Source organism: Danio rerio, chromosome 7 (genome assembly GCF_049306965.1).
Source record: "Danio rerio strain Tuebingen ecotype United States chromosome 7, GRCz12tu, whole genome shotgun sequence".
Taxonomy (NCBI): Eukaryota; Metazoa; Chordata; class Actinopteri; order Cypriniformes; family Danionidae; genus Danio; species Danio rerio.
The window spans coordinates 3,569,370-3,583,010 of NC_133182.1; the positions used below are offsets into that span (position 1 = coordinate 3,569,370).

Consider the following 13,641-nt stretch of genomic DNA (forward strand, 5'->3'; position numbering starts at 1 on the left):
TGAACACACAACACGTCCAACATTGAGGCGGATGGGCTACAGCAGCAGAAGAGCACACTGGGTGCCGCTTCTGTCAGCTAAAAACAGGAAACTGACGCTACAATTCACACAGACTCACCAAAACTGGACAAGAGAAGATTGGAGAAACGTTGCTGCTCTGATGAGTCTCCATTTCTGCTCACACATTCAGATGATCAAGTCAGAATTTGGCCTCAACAACATGAAAGCATGAATCCATCCTGCCTTGTATCAATGGTTCAGGCTGCTGGTGGTGGTGTAATGGTGTGGGGGACATTTTAATGGCAAGCTTTGGGCCCGTTAATACTAATTTGTGTCAAGGCCACAGCCTACCTGAGTATTGTTGCTGACCATGTTGCAAGAGTCTAAAGAAGTCCCACACAAATTCCGATGGCAGATACCGATGAGATCAGGGCCTGGTGTGTGGACTTCAGGGGTTTTATGATGTGGTCACATGTTGATTGGTTATTTTAAATATTTTAGTATTTGGGCTTTGGTCACATGGTCAAGAAATTGAAGGATTTGGATTTCTGCTTTCCAATCCGTCTCATCATGGACCAACGTTTATCCTTTTCTCGTCATCTTGTTTCTCATAATTTTTTAAAATTAAATATAATTATTTGATTATTTGAGTGAGTATTTAACTGTGAATTGATTTTAATTTATGAATAAGTTAACACATTGCTTAATATAAGAATGTTCATTGCATTTGCCTGTCTCTTTATAACTATTTTCAGAAGCCAGCAAACTAGGTCAGAGGTCATGGAGACCTTGAGTGGAACTGAGGGCTGAGGACTGGAATCAACTGTTTCTATTGTTATTTCTAGGAGTTTTTCTAGGAATTTTGTTATTTTTACGGTTAATTCTGTTTAAAGTGATTCTACTTTTTATTCAAGATAGACTTTGTGTAGTAAGAATATAACTGCCTGAATGTAGATTCTACCGGTTTTTAACCAGTTTTGATAAAGACGGCTGAGAGTACACTCAGCCTTGAATAAGAAACAGATTATACTTTGTGTGTGTGTTTTATTTGATTGTTGATCCGTTTCACAGGTCTGGAGTCAGCTCTAATCAGTCTAAAGGATGTCTGACGTTTATGCTTAAGATATTGTTCTGAATATACGCACAAACCCCATGTGGAAATTTCCTAGTCTATCTGGGCCCTATCATACACCCGGCGCAGTGTGGCGCAAGGCGTGACGCAATAGTCTTTTGGTAGTTTCAGCTTGGGGCAAGAGTCGTTTTGCAAAGTTGCGCCTCGCTTACACACTTCTTAATACACACAAGAGAGCAATAAGCAAATATCTTTACATATGAAAACATGTAAATATTAAGGATATATATAGGATATAATAAGAATAGATACAGAATATAAATATAAAGGATTAAAATATTACAAAACATATTATTTCTAGCCTACATAAATATGAAAAATCACTGCTTTTATGTCTTCTTCATCTCGGGAGGCTTTTTCAGTTCATTCATAACCATTTGCTTTTGAATAATGTTATTATTATTAGCTGTATTATTTATTATATCCATATTTATATTTGTTTAATTAAAAACAAGCTTAGATTTGCCCACCTGTCAGGTTTTAGACCAGTGGTTCCCAAAGTGGGGGTCGGGACCCCCCTAGGGGTCGCGGTATAATGAAGAGGGGTCGCCTGGTGATTTCCAAAAATCTATTTATTTTCAATTAACCACTAGAATTACCATTTTTTACTGAAGAGAAAAAAATAGTTGTTTATAGTTGCATGCAATATTGTTACTATAGTAGCTTATAGTTACTAGTTCAATTGGATTGCGACCCCTGGGGTAATAACATAATATTAAAGAGACAGCAATAGCGTCAGATGCAGCAGACTGATTTTATGGCACCAGGTTAAACTTTCTGGCCCATTTACAGCACTGACATACATTAAAAAAATTAAACGAAGAATAAAATTGGGTGTATTGGAGTCGAGTGTATTGCAGAGATCAACCCATCTCTGTCTATTCTATCTAGTTATCCATGTCTCTCTATATACAAATACACATTTTAAACTTTTCATCTGCACCAAGGCCCCTCCTATGCTGTTTCTTTAACCGGCAAATGTTTATTTTACGAATTTTATAGATCAAATAGTGCTGTATGCTTCTCAAACTAACTTACATGAGAAGTGTCTACAGTCAGAGGACAATCGCCTGTGATATCATGTCATTTGTTTTTTATTATCAGGTTGCTGTAGACCTAGTTATAATCATATTTATACAATATAGTTATAATAATATTTATACAATATAGTTATAATGATATTTATACATCATCAAACTAGTGTTGCTTTCTCCGCTTCAGTGATGTCCAGCGGCAGAATAACAGCTCGTTAATTCATGCTCGTGCAGAGGATGAGACGGACAAAAGTAATTAATGCATGTCATTCTTTTACTTATTTTCGTGTTGTCAGATTCAGAGTGCAAACAGCTCCCGGTAGGAATAATTCGAGTGAACATAAAACAAAGCCGATTAAAACTTCTCTGCTCAGCTGCACAGAACACAGCGAGCTCACATAATCCAGCATGCGTGTCGAACTACACTACCCACAATACACTTCGCTATGGACTACAAATCCCGTAAATATTCTATTTCCCCTCTCCTACAACACTAGTGTGCAACTTAAGCAAAACTGATACTAAAATTGTTTTACATTTGGTTTTGTAGTTCGGGCCTAAATAAATGTTTGTTGCCGTTTTAAATCGTTTTAAGTTAATTTGAATGACTATATATAAACCATTTGACATTATTAACGCATTTATTGGGTAAAATTGCTAAAATTGCGTTTTGGTCATTATCAATGCACTGTCACTTTAATTGAGCGTGAGCAGCGCGTCAAAAATAGACCCAGGGCCGAAACAATGGCTGCACTGCTGCTTCGGCGACGCTCACGCCTCGCTCTGACGTGCTGCTGCTGCGTGCGGTATGAAAGCTCTAATCTGTTAACATAGACGCCGAAAACACACGCGCTGCTCACGCGCCGCTGACGCTTGCGATGTGAAACAGGCGTCAGACTTACTTTGCGTCCTGTAAATAGCGAATGCGCTTATGGCGCAACGCTGCTGGGTCTTAAAGGGAATGGGAGATGAGACTCTGATTGGTTTATTCTCAAAACACACCTATAACTCATTAAGAAAATAAACTCAACCCTTTTAGAACATGCGGCGCAAGGCAGATTTCCCGTCCTTAAATTAGCAAAAACGCGTCCGGACACGCCCTGAAAGCGTTTGCGCCCTGCGTTTTGCGCTCTGCGCATGGACCGTCAAAATAGAGCCCTCTGTGTTTTAACCAATCAGGTTAGGACACCTGTATGTGTGACGCAGTTAATGACGTTATGTGAGAGCTGCCTAGGAACTCATTGCGAGTGTTGAAGCTGGCTTCTGCTGATGAAACTGCAAACTATCTTCAGTAAACTTTATTTATTTATTTAAATCTCTGACTCCGGCTCTTCTTCATCTACCAGACTGGTCATTTTTTGGTTCAAACTGTATACAATCCATACAAAAGAGACAAAATAGCTGGTAAACTTTGTCTCTTTTCCCTGGTCTGCTCCTGCCCTGGATTCTGTGTTCTCTGGCTCTACTGTTCTCAGGCTGTTTGAGGCCTACTTACTCTCTTTGTATCTCCCTCCCTCTGTCTCTCCTTTTACCTCTGGTAACTTTATTTTAATTGAAGCTGGGTACAATTTATATCATTTGTTTTATCACTTCCAGTTTTATCATCTTATACAGTTATTTTGTAATTAATTCAGTTGTAACCATAGAACAATTTTGTCATTAAATAATTTCATTTTCAAGTATTTGTGAATTACTTTTGATTTAACATCAACACTTAATTGCTCCATATTTCAATACAGTACACTTACATAATATCAACCCTTTCCACATTTATAGCTATTAATACTGCCCTTATTTAAAATTTTGGTATAAGATTGCAGAAGAATGGTTTGACTAGAAATGTAGTTTTTTACCATCATGCTAATAACTTTTTAGTCACTTGGAAAAATTACAGTTCGAACCGCTGTTGTTAAAATCCAATCTTATAACGTCCATCTCTTTATGATCACATCTTCTGATGGCTACTTCCAGCAGGATAACACACCATGTCATAAAGCGCCAAACATCTCAGACTGGTTTCTTGAACATGACAATAACTTCACTGTATTCAAATGGCCTTCACAGTCACCAGATCTCAACCCAATAAAGCACCTTTGAGATGTGGTTCGCGTCATCGATGTACAGCTGACAAATCGGCAGCAATTGCGTGATGCTATCATGTCAATATAAACCAAAATCTCTAAGGAATTTTTCCAGTACTGAAGTCAAAAAAGGGTCCAACCAGGTACTAGTAAGGCGTACCTAGTAAAGTGGCCAGTGAGTATACTTTGAGAATATATATATATATATATATATATATATATATATATATATATATATATATAGGACACTCTGAGAGCAGAATCATTCTTCTAGTCAAACTCTCAAACACCAGCAGGAGGCGCTACAATAAAAATCAACATCCCTACAGAAATATTCAAGTCTCAAAATATTCATTCCAGGAAGCTGGAATTTCCATACTAAATCTAAACCAAACAAATCAACAGTTAAACACACTTAAATATTTGCACTACATTTAATTATCTGATTATTGTGATGCTGGAGAGACATTAGCAAATAAACAGGAGACAAGAAAACTGACTGTAGATCAGTTTATTTCAGTTGATGTTCTGTTTATTTCATGATTTAGGATCAATCACATTTTATACCCAAACTTCTCTTCTGCCTTTCTGAATAAAGCAGATTTCATTCAGCTGAAACACAAATCATGATTTACTGAAGATCTGCTGCTCACAGAATCACATTCAGCAAAACATAAAGAGACCAAACACCAGCAGATCTAGAAAACACACTGAAAACACACACATATCACATCACATCTAAAGAATCTTAAACTGAAGAACATTAACCTTAAAAACTGATGTTAAAACTTTAAGAACACATTATATTATTACAGATAAAACAGAAATAAAATATTTGGCAATTTTTAAAGCACAAACTGCAGATTCATTATAGGAATATAGGATTTTATATTACTAAAAAATAATAAATCAAACATATAAAAATAAAAAATATGAACGTGAGTAAACACACAGACACATCTTCTCTCAGTAGTTAGTGCAGATGAAGTTGAGTCTGTGAGATTCAGGAAGGCTGATCCAGGTCTGATTTCCTCCAGACTGAACTGCTCCTTTTCTGTTCTCCAGTTTGCAGTTTTCCGGTGTGCTGCCGTTCCCTGGAGCCCAGTTCTGATAGCACACCATGTCTCCACTCACCCAGAGCCACATGTTCATGCTGCAGTAGTGGTGTAAACCCAACCACACCGCCTCAGTAGACGCCAGTTTAACCACATTCATCACACGACGCTGCATCTCCACTGACTGAACCGAGACCAGATCCACATGATTCTGTCTGCAGTATCTCAGAGCTTCAGACCACGACAGATTCTGCTGGATCACAATCAGTTTATCTGGACACAAAACAAAGCAGAAACTAGAGAGAGACTGATCAACAACAACATGCAGAACAAACACTGTGGAGGAATTTGTCATGTCAGACATGTAGAGTCAACTTTAAGAGATCTAGAGATGATGATGGATTGAGTGTGTTCGGAGGATCTGCTCACCTTCATGACACACAAAAGGAATTTGGCGACTATCACAAGGGACATCTGCCCATCCTCTCTGTGTATTCTTTCCAATCACTGCACAGTCTTCATGACCTCCATAATTATTTGGTTCACCAGGATACCAGTATCTGAATGAGGAGTTGCTCTGATCTAACCACTGCCATGTGTCTCTGAACAGACCGATCCAGACTGCAGATCCAGATGAGTTTCTGTCATTAATGAACTTCTCCAGCTGTTGATTCTCATTCTGGTTCCTCACACTGACCAGATCAATGTGATTCTGTCTGCAGTAACTCTGAGCTTCTCTCCAGGTCATCGACTGATTGACAAACACCAGTCCTGTGCTTGCTTAAATGAATGAATTAATGAATGAATGACAGGAACAAGAGCATCAGGGGAAAGCAGCAGAAATGCTTGCGTTACCAAAGTAATATCTCTCAGCTCTTTCATAAGACAACATCTGACATAAACACGTACAGAATCATAATGTATTAGTATACAATATTGTTATATATTTAAATCTTTGTAACGTGAAAATATGTACACAACACTGTATATCTATGCACATAAATAATTGTGTGATTTATAGTCAGTACTAATATTTTTAAAATGTACATGTACTGAAATATGCTCATGCATATAATGAATATATTGAACACATTTATACTGGTCTGTGATGCACTTTGCTCAATTTACACAGTAAAAAATAAACAAAACAAGGGGCACTGGCCCCAATTAAAATCTGGTTGTCTACTAAAGTGACACTACAACGCGTCTTCCTTGTCTTGTATCTCTGTATTCAGACCCTAACCTGTATTTTCCTTGTTCTCCTGTTTAGCCGCCTGCATTCTGACCTCTTGCCTGTGTTTGATTACGATTCTGGACTGCCTGTACATAACCGTTTGCACCTATTTTGACCACTGCTAGCCTGACAACGAGTAAACCTGCATGTGGATCCAACTTCTGTTGTCAGTGTCACTCCCGTCGTTACAGAAGACTCGGCCGAGTGAAAGGGTGATAGTGTGGTTTAAGTAGTGTCTGCAAGCAGTCTATGACAATCCTCAGGTGGTTCGAGTAATCAGTCTAGATGAGGAAGCATGTGTGAGTGTGGCCGGAGTGCATGTATGAATATGTAGTCCATCAAAGGCGGAAGTGTAGTCCATGGTTATTGATAGAGCAAACCAGTGATCTTATGGAATCTGATCGCTGGTAATCGTAACAGTGCTTACCTCATATAGTAAACACTGTGTGCATAAATAGGCATGTTGTGCTCTCCGTAATGTACTTTTGCGTATGTGTGTGTAACGGAGGCCAGCTAGTAAGTGCTGTGCAGGTAAACCTCACTCCTCTGACCTCTAAAGGTGCTCTAGCAACAGACGCTTGAAGGTCTTTAGCCTCCTTGGTAGAGCAACCAACTCCCATGCGGAAGGTCGCCGGTTCGATACCAGCTCGGAGCGGGTTGGGTGGCGTGAGACCGGCAGGGTTACACGGGTCTGTTTAGGACCATGGTCTGTTCACATTGCAAATCTGATATTGGCCACATGTATAACAACAATGTGAAGAGCTATGCAAAAAAATTTGATCTGAGAAAAACAATCAGATTTGAGCACAGTGTGATCGTAGCCTAAGTAGACTGCACTGGTAGCTGTCAGAATTAGACTGGTGCACGGTGTAGACAGCCTGACACTCAGCTGAAGCAAGCTTGACTGATGTATCCTGCCTGAACTAAGGACATGCTCAATTTTCTAAAAGTTCATTTTTAAAAATCTGATTTCCACGCAACAACCAAATGGTGTGAATTGAACAAATAACTGAAACGTTTTGCATTCATGCTGTACATTTCAACAAATGTGCTATTTTAATGACATTTACAAGCATATAATAATATGATACTTACACATCATATGCATTTCGTATTATCAGTTAACATGTTAATAATAGGACATGTAATTGCTTGTATAATTACAATATTTTTAAGAGGGGTTTGAACTCACTGTTGTTGCAGATGAAGAATGAGACATTACTACATAGCCAAACAATCCACTGTCCATTTCTCATAACAGCACACTCTTCACTGCCGGCTGGTTCTCCAGATGCCCAGTTCAGAAAGAGCGCAGGATCACCTGAAGACCAATACCATTTATAAACACCCGTCCTCTGAAGACCAATCCAAATATTCTGAACCCCTTCATTATTCGCACTCTTCTTCAGCTGGATTAAGTCGTTCATGTTGTCAACAGTGGCCAGATCTGTGTATTTCTCTCTGCAGTATCTCTGAGCTTCAGTCCAGTTCTTGTTCTCATTTATAAAGTGATACTGACGCTGAACACATTCAGATATGGAGCAGAGAGCTGTGAAAGAGACACTTTGCTTTAATGCTTTTCAGAACAGAGTCAAACCTAATGAAACTATAAACCATCAATAAATCTACAAACCAATGAGGTGAAGAGGGAAATATAGAGATTGAGCCATTTCTGAGGAAGAGAATATTGACAAAAAATCTGATTCATTCTAGAGTAAAACATTTGAGCAGGTAAAAGTGAAACATGCAGAATATACAATCAATAAGAGCATCAACTGATATCAGAAGTGTGTTTGTGTAAATAATGTAGATGTGAGTTGCTCTTACTTCAGAGCTGGTGTGTTCCTGTCCTCAGTCTGATGTTTCTGTCTGCAGATTCAGACTGTGTGATGATTCTATATCTGCTCTCATCCGTTAATCAACACGTCACAGCATTTGTTTAATACTCTAAACAAAGGCCTTTTTCATTTTTCTTCCTCATTCACATGTTTTTTCTGGACTTCTGTGGAAGTCTGTTCATTTGGGTGGAGAGTGTGTATGTTTCAAAATAAACTATTTTCATACTGGTTACACAAGAAATTCACCCTCAAAAATAGCCTTTTCTTTTCTTGTTTTTGGCTTTCCAGGGTTTCATTGTTTCAGGTGTCAGTCAATTCAACAGTTCACACTTAGCTCATGATTTAAACATAGCTTGTTTGGCATGCTGTCCCGGGAGAGAGCCCTGAGGTCAAAGGATCCTCGAGCCCAGGGCTCCCCCTCTTTTTCAGGGCGAGTGGAGATTGAGCTCAGGTCTATCTCAAACTCCCCCGCTGCTGAGGCCAAGGCGAACTTCCTGAGAGTAAGACATTATAAAAAGGGTTTAGGCTTATTTTATCTATAATATAGAGCACATTTGGATGGTGGGAGGAAACCGGGGAACCCGGGGGAAACCCACGCGGACCCGGGGAGAACATGCAAACTCCACACAGAAATACCAAATGGCTTAGCGAGGACCCAGCACCATTGGTATTCTTGCTGTGAGGCAACAGTGCTAGTCACAGAGCCACCGTGTCGCCCATTCTGGATAAAGGAGGAAGAAGGCGAGGAGGGGGGTTTCTTCCAGACGAAGATAGTTGTAGAAAGGAAATGAGGATATATATAGTGATTTGGGATCCTTTGATTGGAGGATCATAATTGGCTAATGTGGACCAGCTGGGTCAATCATGAGCACATGCTCCTCTTGAAATTAGTTTAAAATTAAACTTCACTTCGTGTTATTTTACCCATAAACACCCTTTCTGTCATGCTGTTTTTTATTTGATTTCATTTCCAGACTTCAACACACAAATATTTCACATATGTCCGAAAGACTTGATAGTTTAGATTTAGGTTAAAGGGCACCTATGGTGAAAAATCTACTTTTTAAGCTGTTTGGACAGACATTTGTACAGGTATAGTGTATAGAGCATCATATTGGGGTGATATAAACACACACAGTTCTTTTTTTTTATTTATTTAACAACATAAAAACGGTGGACCAATTAGAGTGGTTTTCAGAGCGACCGCAACTTGACGTAGGAGTGTGGCCCCCCCGCCCACCAATATTGATTGACAGGCGCGTCACCACATCCTCAGTTTGTTGTTGCACGTCCACCATTTTCAGCGTGAGTCAAAGCGATGTCACTAAAGGAACACCCTTGCTCTATTTTCAGATGTAAGGCTCATTGGGCTAAACACAAGATCAGCATTCTCTACATGATCGCTGTAATCGGAATTATTGTTTGTACCTTTGGGTAGGTTTGCAAACATGTGTACTTTTCATTGCGTCTACCTTAAACTTCAGCTGGTTGCATTTCTTGCATTCACAGAAGCTCCCTGTGATCTTAACTAGGTGCAGCTGGAAAGTGCAAGCACGTTGCCTCATGTGCGTGTCTCTCCATTGGAAATAAAATAATGAACCTGCCTGCAGGTCGCACACCAGAAGCGCAGTGCATTTTAGAATTCTGAACATAGGTTTCTATCAGTGTACACACAACCACGCTTCAAGTCGACGGCTGTCAGCGGCTCCCAGCCATGGTTCGGGACACTTCATGTTTCTGCCGCGCCACAGAGCTCCATCTGAATAGTTTCATTTTAAGTAACATGCGAATGTGCATGTCCGATTGTGCCGTGTCACAGCACTGGTGTCTCAGTCAAAGTTAATTCAGTGTGGTGGTAATTGGTGAAGGAACTGGAAGGATGGAGCATGTGATTGACAGACTGATCAGTGTAGTGGCAGCAGTATTGAGGTGAATTTACCGGGCCATTGTGGAAGAGCAAGATGAAGCTGAGCTGAAAGGCAAAGCTCTCGATTTACCCATCAATCTACATTCCTACTCTTACCTATGGTGGTCATGAGCTTTGGGTCATGACCAAAAAAAAAAACATTTCAAATATCTCAGGTACAAGAGGCTAAGATGCGTTTCCTTCACAGGGTGCACCCTCAAAGATCTCTGTCACCCGCGAGGAGCTCAGAGTAGAGCTGATGCTCCTCCACATTAAGAGAAGCTTGCAGAAGTGGCTTGAGCATTGATTTGGATGCTTACCTAGGGGAGTGTTCTGGGCTTACACCACTGGGAGGAGGAGACCCTGGAGAAGACAGAGGACACACCATCTCTCTGCTTGGCTGGGAATGCCTCGGGTTCCCCCGGAGGAAGCAGCTGCGGAGAGAGAAGACTGAAAATCCCTCCTGAGACTGCTGCCCCTGCGACCTGGCCATAGATAATGATGATGAGAGAAAGATAAAATTCGTATAATAGTTTGGAATGGACTGTTGTATGTGACTGCAAATATTGTTTTGTTGTTTATCTTTAACAAAACCTTTTAAAAATTACATTTTGATTTTAAATGTCAGTTTGGTCAAATAAAAAACATAGCACAAACTTCAATTGTTTAGACTTCTTATTAATATTGTTGGCACTTTATTATTCATTCATTCATTTTCTTGTCGGCTTAGTCCCTTTATTAATCCGGGGTCGCCCCAGTGGAATGAACCGCCAACTTATACTTCTGCGTCAAACGCACGCATATGCTAAGGCGTTGATGCATAGCCCTACGCCGTGGCCGTCGGCGTTGCTGACGTGCACCTCTCAAAAAAATGTAACTACACGTCGCAACGACGCGTAGCACAAGCTCTGTGATTGGTCGGCTTGGTAGCGCTGGCAAGTCTGGGCGGGACCAAGAGCCAAGCAAATGGCGCGAGCCTGATGCAACGATTGTTTACAAGTGTGGAGTCCCGTGAAGGAGCTCCGGATGGAAAGTTTTGTTTTGTGTTTACCTCATGGTTAAAGTTGTTGCACGTCCGCCGGTTCCTGCCTCAAAATGAGCGAGTTTGAGTCACTTGTACATTCAGGAAGTGTTCAGGAAAAGCAAAACAACAGCGAAGAAACTCGACAAAGAGGAGCATTAACACCTCACTGCCAACTAGCGTTTCGGAATTGTTAATGCAGACCAACAGAGACAGCGCGCAGAAGTATAAATGCACAGCTGCGCACGTTGCATGTGCCGTGGGTTACGCCGGTCACTTGACGCACAAGTATAAACCAGGCTTTATCCAGCACATTTTTACGCAGCAGATGCCCTTCCAGCCACAACCCATCTCTGGGAAACATCCACACACATTTGATTAATTTTATTTGGAATGACTAATACTAATTAAAGCAACACAGCATCCATATAACCGTAAGGAGCCCATGATGTTTCACAGTACAAGCAGCAGATGCAACCATTGATTTTATTTTGCATGGCAATATTAAACATTCAATCCATTCTGCGCATAGTATTAAGTAAATGGATTAAGGATAGAGATGGCATTGTCTTCTCCACACGTGAAGACTGCCTATTGTAGCGGACACAGAACAATACTTTGCAATTTGTTTAAAGTCCTTTTTATTGAGTCCGGCAATTTGTAGTCCCTTCACACACAGTTTATGAACATGCCCTAGGCTACCGCAGATTAAAACCACCAACTTTGTGTTGTAGCCACACATTTTTAGAGCATTCACTAATGGTTGATATTTTAGCATTTTTTCCGAATAGCACAGATCCATGTTTACATCAAAACAGCAACCTACTTCCATAATCAGAATGGTTTTCAATGCTTCATCCACAACAACAATATCAGGAGTGTATGGAAAATTCCTAATGACAGCAGTCAGAACATGTGCATTACTGCTCAATGATGAAAACCAGTTCATTCGTACAGTCTTGTTAATGTATAGTGCACTGTGCGTACTGATTCTGTCCATACACACACACACACACACACACACACACACAAACACACACACACACTCATACACTACGGACAATTTAGTCTACCCAATTCACCTGTACCGCATGTCTTTGGATTGTCGGAGAAACCGGAGCACCCGGAGGAAACCCACACAAATGCAGGGAGAACATGCAAACTCCACACAGAAATGCCAACTGAGCCGAGGTTCGAACCAGCGACCTTCTTGCTGTGAGGCGTCAGCACTACCTACTGCGCCACTGCCTCGCCCACTTTATTATTTAATTTGGAAAAATATCTATTTACAAACACAGCAAATTCATAGATGGAAAAGTTAAGGTATGGCTATTAGAAGAGGGGAAAACAGAAAGAAACTCTTGTGTTATAGCTCTAAATAAATTGAAGACTGATCATTCCTGTGACACAGGAACAAGGAAACACAACTTATTAAGAAAAAAAGAAATACTGTTTCAGTAATTGACATACTGCACTCGAAAACTACTATCCACGCCAAGCTGCAGGACCCATTGTTTTTGTATTAACTAAAGCCAGTGTTATGACCCCCTCGTTCGAGTCGCAACATAAAAGAACAAAAAGATTAAATATTAGGGATGTAACAATATTGTAAATACCGTCATACCGCAATAGTAATTTTTTTCAATATTACCGTAGGCGCATGACTCAATAAATCTATATTTCTGAGAAAAGTTTGCTCAGGCGAATGAAGCAAACAGGAGGTAGCGGAAACTACAATTCCCATCAGCCCATGCGTGGCCATCATCCTTTGCGGTCTGTTGTCACTACAGATCCAGTAATGCGGAAATGGAGTGTGCTGCTAGTAGCGGGGAAGAAAAAGAGCTGGAAATGATCGAACCTAAAGCGGGTTTTAAATCAGATGTGTGGAAGCATTTCGGTTTCTTTCTAAAAAGATACGAAAAAGGAGAAAAGGTGACAGACTAAGAAAAAAACAGTATGCAGGCACTGCCAGACTGTGGTGAAATATAAGTCGGGGAATACGACTAAAAACAGTCATGGGGACTGCAGAACACAGCACACTTGTTAGATTAATGCACACATTGACTTGTACCGCAAAGAGATCTCTATCTCACTCATGGTTTGTCCTCTCAAGTGGTGGAAAGACAATGCACAGCGTTACCCACTGCTGTCAACCTTGGCTAAATCATATCTCTCTGTCCCAGAAACCTCAGTCCCAAATGAGAGGGTTTTTTTCTGTTGCAGGGGAAAAAAAAAAAAAAGTGCCAAAAGTGTCAATGACATACAAATTAGCCATCTATCTGTAAGCTTTGAAACAGGAACTTCAATTTTAATAACAAAAAATTATTAAACCATGTAAAA

The 13,641-nt window shown here is 40.2% G+C and overlaps 1 protein-coding gene across 2 annotated transcripts; it reads right to left on the reverse strand.

The window, feature by feature from the left end:
* Positions 1-5,197: 5,197 nt before the first annotated feature.
* si:dkey-88n24.6 lies at positions 5,198-8,701 on the reverse strand. 2 transcript variants are annotated; one of them, NM_001328043.1, is made up of 5 exons: positions 8,364-8,701; positions 8,170-8,208; positions 7,729-8,085; positions 5,732-6,082; positions 5,198-5,575 (listed from the first exon to the last, which is right to left on the reverse strand). In NM_001328043.1, the coding sequence occupies exons 2-5, from the start codon at positions 8,204-8,206 to the stop codon at positions 5,214-5,216; spliced, it is 1,107 nt and encodes a 368-aa protein (NP_001314972.1). In that variant the 5' UTR covers positions 8,207-8,208; positions 8,364-8,701; the 3' UTR covers positions 5,198-5,213. The 2 variants fall into 2 exon arrangements, with proteins under 2 accessions (NP_001314972.1, NP_001020650.1); NM_001025479.1 differs by lacking the exon at positions 5,732-6,082 and having other exon boundaries at positions 5,206-5,575; positions 8,313-8,387.
* Positions 8,702-13,641: the final 4,940 nt, after the last annotated feature.

Coding starts and splice junctions, on each gene's coding strand:
- si:dkey-88n24.6 (NM_001328043.1), bottom strand. CDS start 8,206: ATGGCTCAATCTCTATATTTCCCTCTTCACCTCATTG. Junction 8,086..8,169: donor TTTCCCTCTTCACCTCATTG/GTTTGTAGATTT, acceptor TCTCTTTCACAG/CTCTCTGCTCCATATCTGAA. Junction 6,083..7,728: donor ATTCTTCATCTGCAACAACA/GTGAGTTCAAAC, acceptor CATTCATTTAAG/CAAGCACAGGACTGGTGTTT.